The 16,427-nt window shown below is 48.3% G+C and overlaps 1 protein-coding gene across 7 annotated transcripts in view; it reads right to left on the bottom strand.

Moving 5' to 3' along the window:
- NFASC (neurofascin) overlaps positions 1–16,427 on the bottom strand; it is a 733,849-nt gene that overhangs the window by 319,312 nt on the left and 398,110 nt on the right. For all 7 annotated transcript variants that reach the window (XM_069238522.1, XM_069238515.1, XM_069238519.1 and 4 more), the window contains one exon: positions 16,150–16,334. In XM_069238522.1, the coding sequence (XP_069094623.1) occupies positions 16,150–16,334 (185 nt within the window). The remainder of the gene's footprint in view (positions 1–16,149; positions 16,335–16,427) is intronic.

The following is a 16,427-nucleotide window of genomic DNA, read 5'->3' as shown; positions in this document are numbered from 1 at the left end:
AACCTCCACTTGGGCAAGGGAGAGGGACTCCTGGGGGTCACTTCTCCAGTGAAAGTCCGGTCCTTCAGGTCCTGGGGGCTGCGGGTGCAGGGTCTTTTCCAGGCGTCGGGACTTAGGTTTCAGATAGTCGCAGTCAGGGGAAGCCTCGGGATTCCCTCTGCAGGCGGCGCTGTGGGGGCTCAGGGGGGACAGGTTTTGGTACTCACAGTCGTAGAGTAGTCCGGGGGTCCTCCCTGAGGTGTTGGTTCTCCACCAGCCGAGTCGGGGTCGCCGGGTGCAGTGTTGCAAGTCTCACGCTTCTTGCGGGGAGTTGCAGGGTTCTTTAAAGCTGCTTCTTGAAACAAAGTTGCAGTCTTTTTGGAGCAGGTCCGCTGTCCTCGGGAGTTTCTTGTCGTCGTCGAAGCAGGGCAGTCCTCAGAGGTCGCTGGTCCCTTTGGAAGGCGTCGCTGGAGCAGAGTTCTTTGGAAGGCAGGAGACAGGCCGGTGAGTTTCTGGAGCCAAGGCAGTTGTTGTCTTCTGGTCTTCCTCTGCAGGGGTTTTCAGCTGGGCAGTCCTTCTTCTTGTTGTTGCAGGAATCTAATTTTCTAGGGTTCAGGGTAGCCCTTAAATACTAAATTTAAGGGCGTGTTTAGGTCTGGGGGGTTAGTAGCCAATGGCTACTAGCCCTGAGGGTGGGTACACCCTCTTTGTGCCTCCTCCCAAGGGGAGGGGGTCACAATCCTAACCCTATTGGGGGAATCCTCCATCTGCAAGATGGAGGATTTCTAAAAGTTAGAGTCACCTCAGCTCAGGACACCTTAGGGGCTGTCCGGACTGCCCAGTGACTCCTCCTTGTTGCTTTCTTTGTTCCCTCCAGCCTTGCCGCCAAAAGTGGGGGCCGTGGCCGGAGGGGGCGGGCAACTCCACTAAGCTGGAGTGCCCTGCTGGGCTGTGACAAAGGGGTGAGCCTTTGAGGCTCACCGCCAGGTGTCACAGCTCCTGCCTGGGGGAGGTGTTAGCATCTCCACCCAGTGCAGGCTTTGTTACTGGCCTCAGAGTGACAAAGGCACTCTCCCCATGGGGCCAGCAACATGTCTCTAGTGTGGCAGGCTGCTGGAACTAGTCAGCCTACACAGACAGTCGGTTAAGTTTCAGGGGGCACCTCTAAGGTGCCCTCTGGGGTGTATTTTGCTATAAAATGTACACTGGCATCAGTGTGCATTTATTGTGCTGAGAAGTTTGATACCAAACTTCCCAGTTTTCAGTGTAGCCATTATGGTGCTGTGGAGTTCGTGTAAAACAGACTCCCAGACCATATACTCTTATGGCTACCCTGCACTTACAATGTCTAAGGTTTTGCTTAGACACTGTAGGGGTACAGTGCTCATGCACTGGTACCCTCACCTATGGTATAGTGCACCCTGCCTTGGGGCTGTAAGGCCTGCTAGAGGGGTGTCTTACCTATACTGCATAGGCAGTGAGAGGCTGGCATGGCACCCTGAGGGGAGTGCCATGTCGACTTACTCATTTTGTTCTCACTAGCACACACAGGCTTGTAAGCAGGGTGTCTGTGCTGAGTGAGGGGTCTCTAGGGTGGCATAATACATGCTGCAGCCCTTAGAGATCTTCCCTGGCATCAGGGCCCTTGGTACCAGAGGTACCAGTTACAAGGGACTTATCTGGATGCCAGGGTGTGCCAATTGTGGAAACAATGGTACATTTTAGGTGAAAGAACACTGGTGCTGAGGCCTGGTTAGCAGGGTCCCAGCACACTTCTCAGTCAAGTCAGCATCAGTATCAGGCAAAAAGTGGGGGGTAACTGCAACAGGGAGCCATTTCTTTACACAAGCCCCCCCCAGCCCACAGGCCAGGAGACTCAGCCCAAGCTGGGAGAGTCTTCCTAGTCTGTCAGGCGAGGAAGAGTAGAGGAAATAGGCTGGTTTGTTGCAGGGCCTACTCTGCCTTACATCCTCCTGTTCAGGTCATTCCCTCTGGGGAACTGACCCACTTCCACAGTGATAGGACCTAGTCTGAACTGCCTCTTGTCTGTGCTTTTTATGTCTTCACTCATTCCCTCTATTTTGGGGTTAGAGGTATCCACCTCTGCTAATCTTATCTTAGCCAGGGTCACCCCTAGCTTACCCAAAGAGGTTACCCAGAGCTGGAGTAACCCCACCATGACCAACAGGGTCAGGGGGCCTAACTTGCTATTTGGCATGGGGTCTGACCACCATGCCAAGGATAGTGCAGCCATAAAGGCTAACACCCAGCAGAGGCCACTGACAGCTGTCAGTGCCCAGAACCACACCTTTAGCTCTTCACCTACAAGGGAAGGGGCTAAGTTACAGGCTTCTTTGGGTTCAGGGTGCCTGTCTGCTGTATTAGAGTGGGGGGTTACCACATCTTGTAGTAAACACCCTTCTTCCACTCTTTCTTCTGTTAGCTGAGGAGCCACCCACTCAGATTTAACAGTTGCCTGACTAGCCAGGACTTCTTGTGGGTCAGGTTGGACTTTATCAGAGCCACTTTTGGAGTTCTCCTCTACTGGAGCAGAATCTCCTTGGCTTGCTGGAACCTTGGCTAAAGGTTGTCCACCTTTCCTACTCTGTTTCCTTTTCTTTTTCTTCTGGGGCCTACTGGCATTTACTGCAGAGGCAGGCACTCCAGAATCCTTGGGAGAGGACTGGCCCTGGACCAGTTATTCTCTTAGGCTCTGACTAACCTCTGGGTAGTCATTTCCAAGGAGACAATCAAGGGGGAGGTCTGTACTGACTACCACCCTTCTCCAGCTAAAAGTCCCACCCACTTCTATGGGCACAAAAGCCACTGGCCTACAAGTGACCCTGTCTGGGCTAACTCTTACTCTGGCAGTCTCACCTGGGATGTACTGGTTTGAGAACACCAGCCTGTCATGCACAATAGTGTGACTGGCACAAGTGTCTCTCAGGGCAGTGGCTGGGATTCCATTCACCAGTAGGTGGTGGAAGTGTCTACTTCCCTCTGGAATCTCCAACTCACCTGTTGGGCCCTTTTTCCAGTTGAAGGCTATGAAGACCTCCTCATCTGAGGAGTCATCTCCAATGGCTACACTGGTTACCCCTGGGGTTTTGCTAGGGGGTTTGTTTTTGGGACAAGAAGTGTCCTTGGTGTGGTGCCCTGTCTGTTTACAGTTATGGCACCATGCCTTAGTGGCATCCCAGCTCTTACCCTGGTACCCACCTTTGTTTTGGGTTGTGTCTCTGGGCCCACCCACCTGGTCTGGTTTTTGGGGGCCTACAGGGGACTCTTTTTCTTTGTTTCTAGTGTCACCCACTTTCTCCTGGGGAGGCTTTGTAACCCCTTTCTTTTGGTCACCCCCAGTGGAAGTTTTGGTTACCCTAGTCTTGACCCAGTGGTCTGCCTTCTTTCCCAATTCTTGGGGAGAAATTGGACCTAAGTCTACCAGATACTGATGCAACTTTTCATTGAAGCAGTTACTTAAAATGTGTTCTTTCATAAACAAATTATAAAGCCCAACATAGTCATACACTTCATTTCCAGTTACCCAACCATCCAGTGTTTTCACTGAGTAGTCAACATAATCAACCCAGGTCTGGCTCGAGGATTTTTGAGCCCCCCTGAATCTAATTCTATACTCCTCAGTGGAGAATCCAAAGCCCTCAATCAGGGTACCCTTCATGAGGTCATAAGATTCTGCATCTTTTCCAGAGAGTGTGAGGAGTCTATCCCTACACTTTCCTGTGAACATTTCCCAAAGGAGAGCACCCCAGTGAGATTTGTTCACTTTTCTGGTTACACAAGCCCTCTCAAAAGCTGTGAACCATTTGGTGATGTCATCACCATCTTCATATTTAGTTACAATCCCTTTAGGGATTTTCAACATGTCAGGAGAATCTCTGACCCTATTTATGTTGCTGCCACCATTGATGGGTCCTAGGCCCATCTCTTGTCTTTCCCTCTCTATGGCTAGGATTTGTCTTTCCAAAGCCAATCTTTTGGCCATCCTGGCTAACTGGATGTCCTCTTCACTGGAGTTATCCTCAGTGATTTCAGAGGTGTTGGTCTCTCCTGTGAGGGAACCAGCATCTCTGACTATTATTTTTGGAGTCAGGGTTTGAGAGACCCTGTTCTCCCTAGATAGGACTGGTAGGGGGGAATTTTCCTCCAAGTCACTATCCTCTTCCTCTGAGTTGCCACCCTCAGAGGGGTTGGCCTTTTCAAACTCTGCCAAAAGCTCCTGGAGCTGTATTTTGGTAGGTTTGGGGCCCATTGTTATTTTCTTTATTTTACAGAGTGACCTTAGCTCCCTCATCTTAAGATGGAGGTAAGGTGTGGTGTCGAGTTCCACCACAGTCACATCTGTGCTAGACATTTTGCTTCTAAAAGTTGGAATACTTTTTAAGAATCTACAACTGGTTCTAGAATCTAATTCAAACTTTTACAAACTTTTAAACTCTAAAAGAAATGCTAAACAGGATCTAACACAAGGCCCTAGCAGGTCTTTTAAGAATTTAGAAAACTTTTCAAATTGCAAAAATCAATTTCTAATGACAATTTTGGAATTTGTCGTGTGATCAGGTATTGGCTGAGTAGTCCAGCAAATGCAAAGTCTTGTACCCCACCGCTGATCCACCAATGTAGGAAGTTGGCTCTGTATGTGCTATTTCAAAGTAAGGAATAGCATGCACAGAGTCCAAGGGTTCCCCTTAGAGGTAAAATAGTGGTAAAAATAGATAATACTAATGCTCTATTTTGTGGTAGTGTGGTCGAGCAGTAGGCTTATCCAAGGAGTAGTGTTAAGCATTTGTTGTACATACACATAGACAATAAATGAGGTACACACACTCAGAGACAAATCCAGCCAATAGGTTTTGTTATAGAAAAATATCTTTTCTTAGTTTATTTTAAGAACCACAGGTTCAAATTTAACATGTAATATCTTGTTTGAAAGGTATTGCAGGTAAGTACATTAGGAACTTTGAATCATTTCAATTGCATGTATACTTTTCAAGTTATTCACAAATAGCTGTTTTAAAAGTGGACACACTGCAATTTTCACAGTTCCTGGGGGAGGTAAGTTTTTGTTAGTTTTACCAGGTAAGTAAGACACTTACAGGGTTCAGTTCTTGGTCCAAGGTAGCCCACCGTTGGGGGTTCAGAGCAACCCCAAAGTTACCACACCAGCAGCTCAGGGCCGGTCAGGTGCAGAGTTCAAAGTGGTGCCCAAAACGCATAGGCTAGAATGGGGAGAAGGGGGTGCCCCGGTTCCGGTCTGCTTGCAGGTCAGTACCCACGTCTTCGGAGGGCAGACCAGGGGGGTTTTGTAGGGCACCGGGGGGGACACAAGCCCACACAGAAATTTCACCCTCAGCAGCGCGGGGGCGGCCGGGTGCAGTGTAGAAACAAGCGTCGGGTTTGCAATGTTAGTCTATGAGAGATCAACGGATCTCTTCAGCGCTGCAGGCAGGCAAGGGGGGGCTTCCTCGGGGAAACCTCCACTTGGGCAAGGGAGAGGGACTCCTGGGGGTCACTTCTCCAGTGAAAGTCCGGTCCTTCAGGTCCTGGGGGCTGCAGGTGCAGGGTCTTTTCCAGGCGTCGGGACTTAGGTTTCAGAGAGTCGCGGTCAGGGGAAGCCTCGGGATTCCCTCTGCAGGCGGCGCTGTGGGGGTTCAGGGGGGACAGGTTTTGGTACTCACAGTCGTAGAGTAGTCCGGGGGTCCTCCCTGAGGTGTTGGTTCTCCACCAGCCGAGTCGGGGTCGCCGGGTGCAGTGTTGCAAGTCTCACGCTTCTTGCGGGGAGTTGCAGGGTTCTTTAAAGCTGCTTCTTGAAACAAAGTTGCAGTCTTTTTGGAGCAGGTCCGCTGTCCTCGGGAGTTTCTTGTCGTCGTCGAAGCAGGGCAGTCCTCAGAGGTCGCTGGTCCCTTTGGAAGGTGTCGCTGGAGCAGAGTTCTTTGGAAGGCAGGAGACAGGCCGGTGAGTTTCTGGAGCCAAGGCAGTTGTTGTCTTCTGGTCTTCCTCTGCAGGGGTTTTCAGCTGGGCAGTCCTTCTTCTTGTTGTTGCAGGAATCTAATTTTCTAGGGTTCAGGGTAGCCCTTAAATACTAAATTTAAGGGCGTGTTTAGGTCTGGGGGGTTAGTAGCCAATGGCTACTAGCCCTGAGGGTGGGTACACCCTCTTTGTGCCTCCTCCCAAGGGGAGGGGGTCACAATCCTAACCCTATTGGGGGAATCCTCCATCTGCAAGATGGAGGATTTCTAAAAGTTAGAGTCACCTCAGCTCAGGACACCTTAGGGGCTGTCCGGACTGCCCAGTGACTCCTCCTTGTTGCTTTCTTTGTTCCCTCCAGCCTTGCCGCCAAAAGTGGGGGCCGTGGCCGGAGGGGGCGGGCAACTCCACTAAGCTGGAGTGCCCTGCTGGGCTGTGACAAAGGGGTGAGCCTTTGAGGCTCACCGCCAGGTGTCACAGCTCCTGCCTGGGGGAGGTGTTAGCATCTCCACCCAGTGCAGGCTTTGTTACTGGCCTCAGAGTGACAAAGGCACTCTCCCCATGGGGCCAGCAACATGTCTCTAGTGTGGCAGGCTGCTGGAACTAGTCAGCCTACACAGACAGTCGGTTAAGTTTCAGGGGGCACCTCTAAGGTGCCCTCTGGGGTGTATTTTGCAATAAAATGTACACTGGCATCAGTGTGCATTTATTGTGCTGAGAAGTTTGATACCAAACTTCCCAGTTTTCAGTGTAGCCATTATAGTGCTGTGGAGTTCGTGTAAAACAGACTCCCAGACCATATACTCTTATGGCTACCCTGCACTTACAATGTCTAAGGTTTTGCTTAGACACTGTAGGGGTACAGTGCTCATGCACTGGTACCCTCACCTATGGTATAGTGCACCCTGCCTTGGGGCTGTAAGGCCTGCTAGAGGGGTGTCTTACCTATACTGCATAGGCAGTGAGAGGCTGGCATGGCACCCTGAGGGGAGTGCCATGTCGACTTACTAATTTTGTTCTCACTAGCACACACAGGCTTGTAAGCAGGGTGTCTGTGCTGAGTGAGGGGTCTCTAGGGTGGCATAATACATGCTGCAGCCCTTAGAGATCTTCCCTGGCATCAGGGCCCTTGGTACCAGAGGTACCAGTTACAAGGGACTTATCTGGATGCCAGGGTGTGCCAATTGTGGAAACAATGGTACATTTTAGGTGAAAGAACACTGGTGCTGAGGCCTGGTTAGCAGGGTCCCAGCACACTTCTCAGTCAAGTCAGCATCAGTATCAGGCAAAAAGTGGGGGGTAACTGCAACAGGGAGCCATTTCTTTACAGTGCATTTGTGGCGGTGTTTGTGCCGGAGATGCCTGTTGTAGTGGAGAGGGCGGAGGCGTGACTTTTTTAACCACTTTGGCTTGTGGTTGTGCGTCATCCTTGAGGAGACTCATCCTTCTTTTCCTTATTATTGGGGGAAGGGTTGATATCTTCCCTGTGTCTTGCTGGATGTACAGTCTCTTTTGTGTGTAGTCTGATTCTACACTTTGGAGCTCTTGTCCAAATCTGTGCATTTGGCCACTTATTCCTTGTTCCTCTGAGTAGGATGAAGGTGTGGTATTTTTCGGCGCCGAGAGAGAATCTTTTTTCGGTTTCGGCACCGACAGAATTTTTGTTCCTTTCGGCATGGATTCTCGGTGCCGATGTTTTTCGGTGCCGGTATCTTGTTTTTGTCTCTCGGAGCCGCTTTCTCGGCTCCGAGGTTGCTCCATGGCGGTCCCTCGACCGGAGTCGGGTGTCTTCGCTATGGGCGTGCCCTTTTTCGGCGCCTTCGACGGGTCGCCTGTTTTATGGGTCGAGCCATGGCCTGTTGGCAGTGGCGTCCCCTGGGCTTTCGGTTTGTCGATGGATTTACTTTTCGACGTCTTACTCACAGTTTGTTGCTATTGTTCGACGTCGGAGTCTCCGGATTCTGATTCCGGAACCGAGAATGTTTCCTCTTCGTCGTCGAAACGTTGTTTTGTCGGCGTGGACGCCATTTGTTGACGCCTGGCTCTTCGGTCCCGGAGTGTTTTTCTGGACCGGAAGGCTCGACAGGCCTCACAGGTATCCTCCTTGTGCTCGGGGGACAAGCACAAGTTACAGACCAAGTGCTGATCTGTATAAGGATACTTACTGTGACATTTTGGGCAGAAACGGAACGGGGTCCGTTCCATCGGCTTCGATGTCGCACGCGGTCGGGCAGACCAGGCCCCGATGGGGGGATCGAAGCTACCCCAAAGTCTTCCGATGATCGGTGTCGATGTACCTAACTATCCCGATACCGAACGGAACAATACCGACGCTTTCTTCCGAGATTCTAACTAACTTTCCGAACCGAAACACGGAGCGAAAAGGAATACGTCCGAACCCGACAGCGGAAAAAAAACAATCTAAGATGGAGTCGACGCCCATGCGCAATGGAGCCGAAGAGGGAGGAGTCCTTCGGTCCCGTGACCAAAAAAGACTTCTTCGAAGAAAAACAACTTGTAATACTCCGAGCCCAACACCAGGCAGCGGACTGTGCCAAACATGTGTATCTGCAGCAACATATGCCATCGAACACTAATTTTCCACGTTTTGCATGTAGATTGCGGCAAAATGAAAATGAAGGCATGTGTATGCCAACCCAGCTTTTTCAGATATAAAATAAAGCAGGCAATGTCCTGAACAGATACAGTAAGGGGTGTATTTGTTTACTGAAACAGTAGTGGACAAATTGTTTCCACTTTGACCAAGCCTAGTAGGTTTATGTCCCTCACTCAGGACTTACACATTCCTATGGAAGTTTGAGACCTTAGGTGTCAGATGGCTAGATTTAGCTGCCTGGAAGGTCTGGTGACAGAGCTTGGCTTGGTACAGAGTCAGTAGATTTAGTCTGAGCAGAAGCTTTTTGTGGGGATGAATCAACATTTCCAGCAGCACCAAGTACCACAGTTGTCTTGCCCAAGTCTGAGTCACTAGAATGACAATAATGGATACCTGCTTCATTTTTCACACAACATATGGTATCAGTGGCAGTGGAGGTAACGCCTTGGCAAATATCTTTGACCAGTTCTTCAATGTTGTCTTGCCCCTGGACTTTAGAAGTTGATACTGTGAGATTAACTTTTGCCATCTTGCGCGGAGGCATACAGATTGACAGTAGAAGTGGCCCACTAGCTAAAGTACCTTTAAAACATTTGAGGAAGCTTTTCCCATCCATGGCCTTGTTGATGCATTCTGCTTAGAAGGTCCGCAAAGATTTTGTCCCCTCCCTCTCAGCATTTGCTCACAAGGAGCTGAGTAGGATTTCAAATGGTCTAATGCAGAACATTTTAGGATAGAGCTGATAACTGTGGGTTCTCCCGTGCTTCTGGATGTAGAATATTGCAGTCATGTTGTCCATTTCTATGAGGATTGTTGTGTCCCAGGTGAGACAGTAAAAGGCTAAGGGCCTGATTAACAAAGGTAACGTTAGACTTTTGGCCTAAGTTTAGATTAAAAGTCTAACTTTACTATTTTTTGGTATTCACAAAGGTAAGTTATGAGTAGTATCTTTACGTCCACACTTGGGGTGGAATCTAAGCACTCGGGTGGAGATCTGCCCAGAGTGTGGAGATTGCACCCCGAGGGCAGAGATTCCACTCTGGCTGCGGAGTGGAATTATCTCGGTACTCTTGCAGTGGCTGATTGGTTAGCCTTGCGTGGGACACTATCACCATGCATGAAATTATCATCTCCAATAGTTTCAGTACTGTCCTTACCATAAGCGGATGTGCTGCCTAAATAAAAAAACGTGGTAGCCTTTGGAATTACATCACCCTCTCTTGGTTTGGGTGGTCCTTCTCCATGGCAGCAGTTAGGACAGATCTTAGAAACAGCAGGATTTACTGTGGGTTGAGATACAACTTTTTATCACTGACATGCAACCTGTCCCATGTAACAGCGTTATTGCCGTCTAAGACGGTGCTAGGCATTGCTCTTAGCTGTAGCTTTTTATCATGTAATCATGTAGACATGGGTAGCAATTCTGCACAGCTGTGACCGCTAGGCATTTGGTAAAGAAAAGAACTTGAAATTGGTATGACACTAAGTTAAGCCACAGAGTTCCAACTTTTTTTTAGAAGATGGCAGTACATGAAGCAGACCTCTTAGCGCTCATGGTGGATCCAGCTTGATGGCACTTTTGGCAAGGAATCCTTGTCTCAGACTCGCCTTCGAAGCTGATATCTATTCTGACTATGGCTCCGCTGAGGTTCTGGGTTAAACTCCAGTGGATGGGTGTCCAGTTTGGTGCCCTTTGCAGAGGCTCTCAAGGAGCACAAAGAGTCTCTCTTAGTCAAGAGTTCTCAGAGCCTTAAGCCTAACTGGAAAATCAATGTTTCTTGTGACTTTTTGCCTGAGGGCTCAGTGCCAGACTCTCTCAAAGGTGGGGCATGGTCTCAACATAATGGCATTTTTAGTATGATCCCCAAAGGTTTGATCCTTGGGTGAGTGATGGAAAAGAAGCTCTAGGAGTGGTCTCTTAGGGCCTGTCCTTTAGGGTAAAAGGAGTTCCTCCTCCTCTGCCTTCAAAGTACCAGAGGACAGAAACACCAGGTTTTATTCTTCTTGCACCAGTAGTATACCGGAAGGCCTAGGCTCCCTGAGCACCAATGATGTCGTAGGGTTCAGAAAAGTCCAGGGACTCAGTGGATTCTCGGCATTGCAACTTGTGATTTGCCCAGCAGTGCATGGGTCTCTAGTTGAAGGCCTTCAAACATACATGCCAATTCCTTCTGCTCTGGGGGATTAACAGGAGATATAGACCCGATCTTCGTCAGTCCAGGCAAATTTAGAATTGCCTTCAGGCAGAAAAGGAAGTGTTTGTCCATCACAACCTCATCAACAGTCGTTCTCAAAATGATTGGATAGAGAAAGCTGCACTGATGCAACTCAAAGTCGACTCCGTGATTACTAGCACCAATAGAATCAGAAAAGATCTTTCCAATCCAGAAGCTGGCACTTGGACATTCCAAACAATGGTGGAAAAAAACAAAACAATCTGTAGTGGGGTCTGTCTCGTTGAACTCGGGCTAAGGGAGGCATCACAAGGAATCTTGTGACTCGAAACTACTTTGAATTAAACAACTTCCAAACATCTGCACCCAAGACTACACTGCAGGAGTGTGCAAAGTATATGCATCCAGAGCAAGAAAAATATATATGTTTTCACAGAGGCTACAATACTGCCTCTATAGTTAAGGTTAAGTCAGACTTTTCGTTGAAAAGGCATTTTTTGTTTTCTGTATTATGTTTGGGGCCATTCAACAAATCTGCACAAAACACTGCACATCGATTTTCAGTTTTTTATGACAAGTTTTATGCCGATCCGTCAGCTGGGGACCTAAAAATAGGGGGATCACAAAAATGGTATTTCCCGTAACTCTCATAGGATTCTTTGCTCCCGGATACAGAAAAAATACCTGAAATGGATTATACCAAACTTGGCATATAAAGAGGACTGTGCTAGAGGGAGTGTTGCCATTTAGTTTGGTATAAATATGTTCACAAGTTTTTCAGAAATTAGGCCCGATGTGATCTGTGCTGACGGTTGACAGACGACCGCTAGCGCGACTGACCCCCCGCCGGCTACATAATGATCTTCCCGCTGGGCCGGCGGGAAACAGGGCCTGAACATTGACGCCGGCTCCAAATGGAGCTGGTGCCAATGTGGCAGTGCTGCGGGTGCAGCAGCACCCGTTGCGCATTTCACTGCCCGTAGTTCGGGCAGTGAAATGCCCGAAAGGGCAATGCATGGGGGCCCCTGCACTTACCATGCCAAGTGCATGGGTAGTGCAGAGGCCCCCAAAGGGGCCCGAAGTCACCCATTCCACCGGCCTTTCCCTGGTGATGTAAACCTCCAGGAAAAGGCTGGTGGAATGGGACTCATTATCCGGAGGGCAGCGCTGCTTGCTGCGCCTCCCTGGCGGATCTGAAACGCCACCACCGCCAGGGCTCCTGCCACGTTCAGAATATGGATGTCTGGATCGTCATGCTGTTGGCGGTAATGACTGCCACCGCCGGTGTGGTGGTCCAGACCGCCGTGTTCAAAATGAGGGCCTAAGTGTTTAAAAAGTGTTCAAGTATGGACATGAAGAGGTTATATTTTAAACATATCTGAACAGTTAAGTTGCAAATCCACAGAGAATTTGAGAAACCAATAAAAAAAATAATAGGCATGTCATTCGACTAGGTAATTTTATCTCTCATTGTCCGTGCAAGTCTGGAAATCCGAATTGTGACAGACAAAATATTGTGATGGTTGCCGTTACCAAACAGGTTGCCCTAAGCACAGTGTTGGGAAAACTACAAAAATAAAACACATAAGGTGGGCATACTCTGAACTTATGGCCCCATGTGGGGGGACTCAAAGGGCTCCTACCAGCATTCAAATAATTATCAACAAAAGAGATTTGCATATCCAGTCTAGGGTTCATGAACCCAGTTAAAGAGCGGGGTGGGGGAGTATTCAGTGCACTACTGCTGCTGTTGGGATACAGACTCACGGCCACAGGTGATGCGTAATGGGGCTGGCTGACCGCAGAGGGTTGGGCGTAGTGCTGCGTCAAAGATGAACTCTTGTGGCCAACCCCTCTCACCCACTGGCCAAAGATCGTGCATTGTGAAAGTTGGTGCTTGTGGAGATATTTCACTTCTGGCCTTGCCAGAGGCCAGGCCCTGCGGTAAATCCTATATACATGTATGTCATGTATGTCAGTGTGGTTTAAAACTGTTATTGGATGAGGAAAATCCATCAAATCCCCCCTTTTTTCATCATAGTCCTACTCCTGTCCTAAACTCCAATCCACCAGTCTAAACACTAACCCTATATTTTTTGGATATAACAGTGTTTCTATTCATGTTTTCCTTACATTTTTTAATTAAATTAATTTATTTTAAATAGATTTCAATCTACTAAGAATTTGCATATATTGGATAGCTTGGATGTGGTTTCCCAATTCTGATGTTTCCAATAAATCCCATTCTACTTAATCATTCTTGTGTTGTAGGAACTCCTACCAATAACCAGAAATAAATGTTCTTTTCAGAACAAGTTTTTCCCTACTGTTTAAACAGGTATCTGTTTACTCAAGCTTTAGTTCTACGTTTAATGCTATTGTATCCTGGGTTAACCTAATTAGTGCCTTTACACTGCAGCCCTCAGCAACAAGTAGACAGCCACACAAGAAAAGAAAATGTTTCTGGTAAAAATACCAGATGCATCTTCTTTTCCTTTAAAAAAATAAAAGTTGGGATGCGAGGATTGTTATGCTGACATCACAGCAAAACAACGAGATGGTACACAGTGCTAATGTCACAGTCTACATTCACTTTTGCCTGGTGCCGAGCGGCATAACTCTGCCCCAAAGCACCCATCTCTGCAGGGGAGACAGTGCTGGAAAGGGGACTAAGAGCAAGTGCCCATTGGGCAAAGATCAATGCAACCCACCCACAATGACCAATACAGTCTTTCTGCTCCAGGGGCCAGAAAGTCCACTAGACTCCTGGGTTTTCCACAAGACATAAAATAAAGGGCTAGGTGAGTGGCCCACTAAGCCATCTGGCTGTGGCTCTACCTTAGAAAGGGCATACAGCCTACAGTCTTTCTGCTGGGGGAAGGGACAGAAGTTCCACTACATGCAAGGGATTTTGTTTTTTTAGTTGGGGGAAGCAGGAAACTTGGGTCCTCAGATGCAGGGCCATGGTGGTGGGCAATCGTCCTGCTCACAGGAGCCCCTGTGCTGGGTTTAGATCAGGTACCCAGTAGGACGTCAGTGAGGGCATCACTAAACAGGGGCAGCGGTTCTGAAGTGCAAGCTACCTGTTGCAGCCCCTCTGTCATGAGATTAGTCTTGATGGTCACTGAGGGTAGCTGAAGGTCAAGGACCTCAGCTGCATTCCTCACACCACTGCATAAGAAGCTCCCTCCTCCGAAGCCACGATAGGGAAGGAAAGCATGTCAGTATTAGGAGAAGTCCTCACGCCAGTCCATTTTATTTTTCGCAAGGCTGGTATTCCGATCAGAGCTAGGAGGCAAAGGTCCTGCTGGCGCCAAAGTTGAGCGACACTCATCCGGCTCTGTGTCAGAGTGGGGATTACAATGGGGACGGAGCACCGGTATAGGAACCGGAATCAGGGAAGGTCAAGATAGTACGACCGGTCTGGATTCAGAACTGTATCCCTGGGAGCCCTAGGGCCAGAGACATAGCCGCGGAATCTGAAGGGGCCTACCCAGCAGGGCCCAAAGGCGCTCCAGCAGGGTCGGACTGGCCAAAAATAAAGTGCATGGCCTTATAAAAATTATTTTGGAGAGGCAGGGGTAGCTACGGCTCCCGGATATTCAGGGGGGCATGGAGTTGGCACAGGATGTGCAGAACGAGGCCTAGAATGTCGATGCTCCCTCATTGCTTCGGCCTACCAACGAGGGGAAGTCGAAGAGTGCTTCGACTTCTTGCATTTTTTTTTCTTGGGCCTCCACTTACCTGATCGCCCGAGGATTTTGAATGGGTTGATGACAACTTCGGACTCCGCTATGGGTCCTGGGACCTTCCTCCCAACTGAGAACCTGACCTGCATGGAGTCGCGTGCCGGGCTGCCATCAGCTTTAGGGACTGCTTGCTCAAAGCCATCAGATGTATGGCCTGGCACTCGGAGCATGACTTCGGGTCATGGTCATGCTCCAAACACCACAAACACAAGAGGTGCGGATCCGTCACAGACATCGCCTGATAACAGGATCTGCAGGGCTTGATAGCTATTTTCATAGAAGACATCTCTCGACACACCAGGAGAAAAGTTCTTGAAAAAAGCTCAAAAAAGTTGAAAAAGACCTGTCAAAAAACACAAAGGGGTAGCTCTCTTCCGATCAGTGCTGGCTGGTGCGGAAAGAAAAGAACTGACGTTGGCTTGCCTGGGTGGCACCTATACAGAACCCAGGATGTCATTTCTTGTGCAGACAATGTTGATGATGGACGCGGAGACGATCAACACCACCTACTGGCGCACAGGGGTACTGCTAAAAAAAATCTTACAGATCCAGTCTGACGCCTGGGGAGAATTCAAAGGTAAAGAAACTGCAGCTAGAAGTCTCTATTAGATAGGAATAAACAGGAACTGGGAGTGGAGGTTGGTGATGTACGATAAGAAATGGGAGTTCATGTGTGGCGCTATGTTTATGCATTAAGGGTTTAGATTTCTTTTAAACTGATTGTGTGTCCTTTTTGGGGAACCGTTTTCAGAGGTTACCTAGGCAATCTACAACCGCTTAGGAAAGAGGAAGCGAAGTATGACAAATAACACTATAAACTTTAAATGCCCAAGATTAACTATTTTTTATAACATTTAAAGCTTCTGTCACTGCCTGCATATTTGTGATTCTCTCCAAACGAGTTTGCATTTACAAAGGTAACCCTAAATGAAAGTATATGCATATTTCAAGGATTTTGTTTTAGGAGACAGTGCACAACAATAATGTACAGGACCTACACTAGGCTGCTATGTAACTCACATATTTCATTCTAATTCTATTGCATTTGTAATCCTCAAAGTGTAAACCAGACTCACAGTCAATGTGAGCTGTACAAGTCCAAGTCTAACAAAATAAACAAACCTACAAAGACCACCACATAAGAATGCTTAACTATTAGGCAAGGGTAGAAACAATGTGTTTTAAGTTTTAAGTAATTGTTTTTTTAGTGTTTCCGACTTTCTCTGGCTAATAACCCACTGGGATAGTTGAAAAATGAGTTTTTCAGTCTGCTGTAGGGAGAAGCCAAATAAAACTATTCTCCCCCCTGCCTGTAACACATAAGCAAGACTTAAAAAGTCTCTCAGATTGTGGAATTAATGGACCTCGGGCAAATTCTGCTCAGAGTGACAGCAGTTAGATGTAATTTGGTAACTTGTTATCTATTTTGGTTAATGCACAGAATCTCAGCTGTGTCTGGGGCTTATAAGCCCACACCCCTTACTTCACTAAGATTTTTTTCAAAAGCAAAAGCGAGAATGGAAAGCACCACCTATTTGGGATCCCGTCTCGCTAGGCTCCTGACCGGGCACCGTGTCTGTAGTGGTTGCCGACATCCCTGTGTCTTCGGAGGACTGCAAAGGTGCATTAATAATTAACCTCGTACCCTTCACTCTAACTGAGACGGCATGGCGGATGCTGCCCACTTTATTGGATGCCAGGCACAAGTACTCCCCCGAGTCCTCCTCTGAGACGCCGGCGATGCGCAGGGTTTTGTTGAAGTTTTCAAACTTCACTTTTCCAGAAGGCAGTTCACCCCCTTTCTTAAACCACATGATGTCTGGTGCTGGCCTGAAAAGAGAAGGGAAATAGTCAGTTTGGTACAGCCCTTGCTCAAGTACAAGTCATTTATCTTTCTCTAAGGAATCAACTGGGGTTGTGGCA

The sequence above is a fragment of the Pleurodeles waltl genome, chromosome 6, assembly GCF_031143425.1.
Source record: "Pleurodeles waltl isolate 20211129_DDA chromosome 6, aPleWal1.hap1.20221129, whole genome shotgun sequence".
Lineage (NCBI taxonomy): Eukaryota > Metazoa > Chordata > Amphibia > Caudata > Salamandridae > Pleurodeles > Pleurodeles waltl.
Note: the sequence above shows the minus strand (reverse complement) of the source record. Positions and strands in the feature narration are given on the sequence as shown.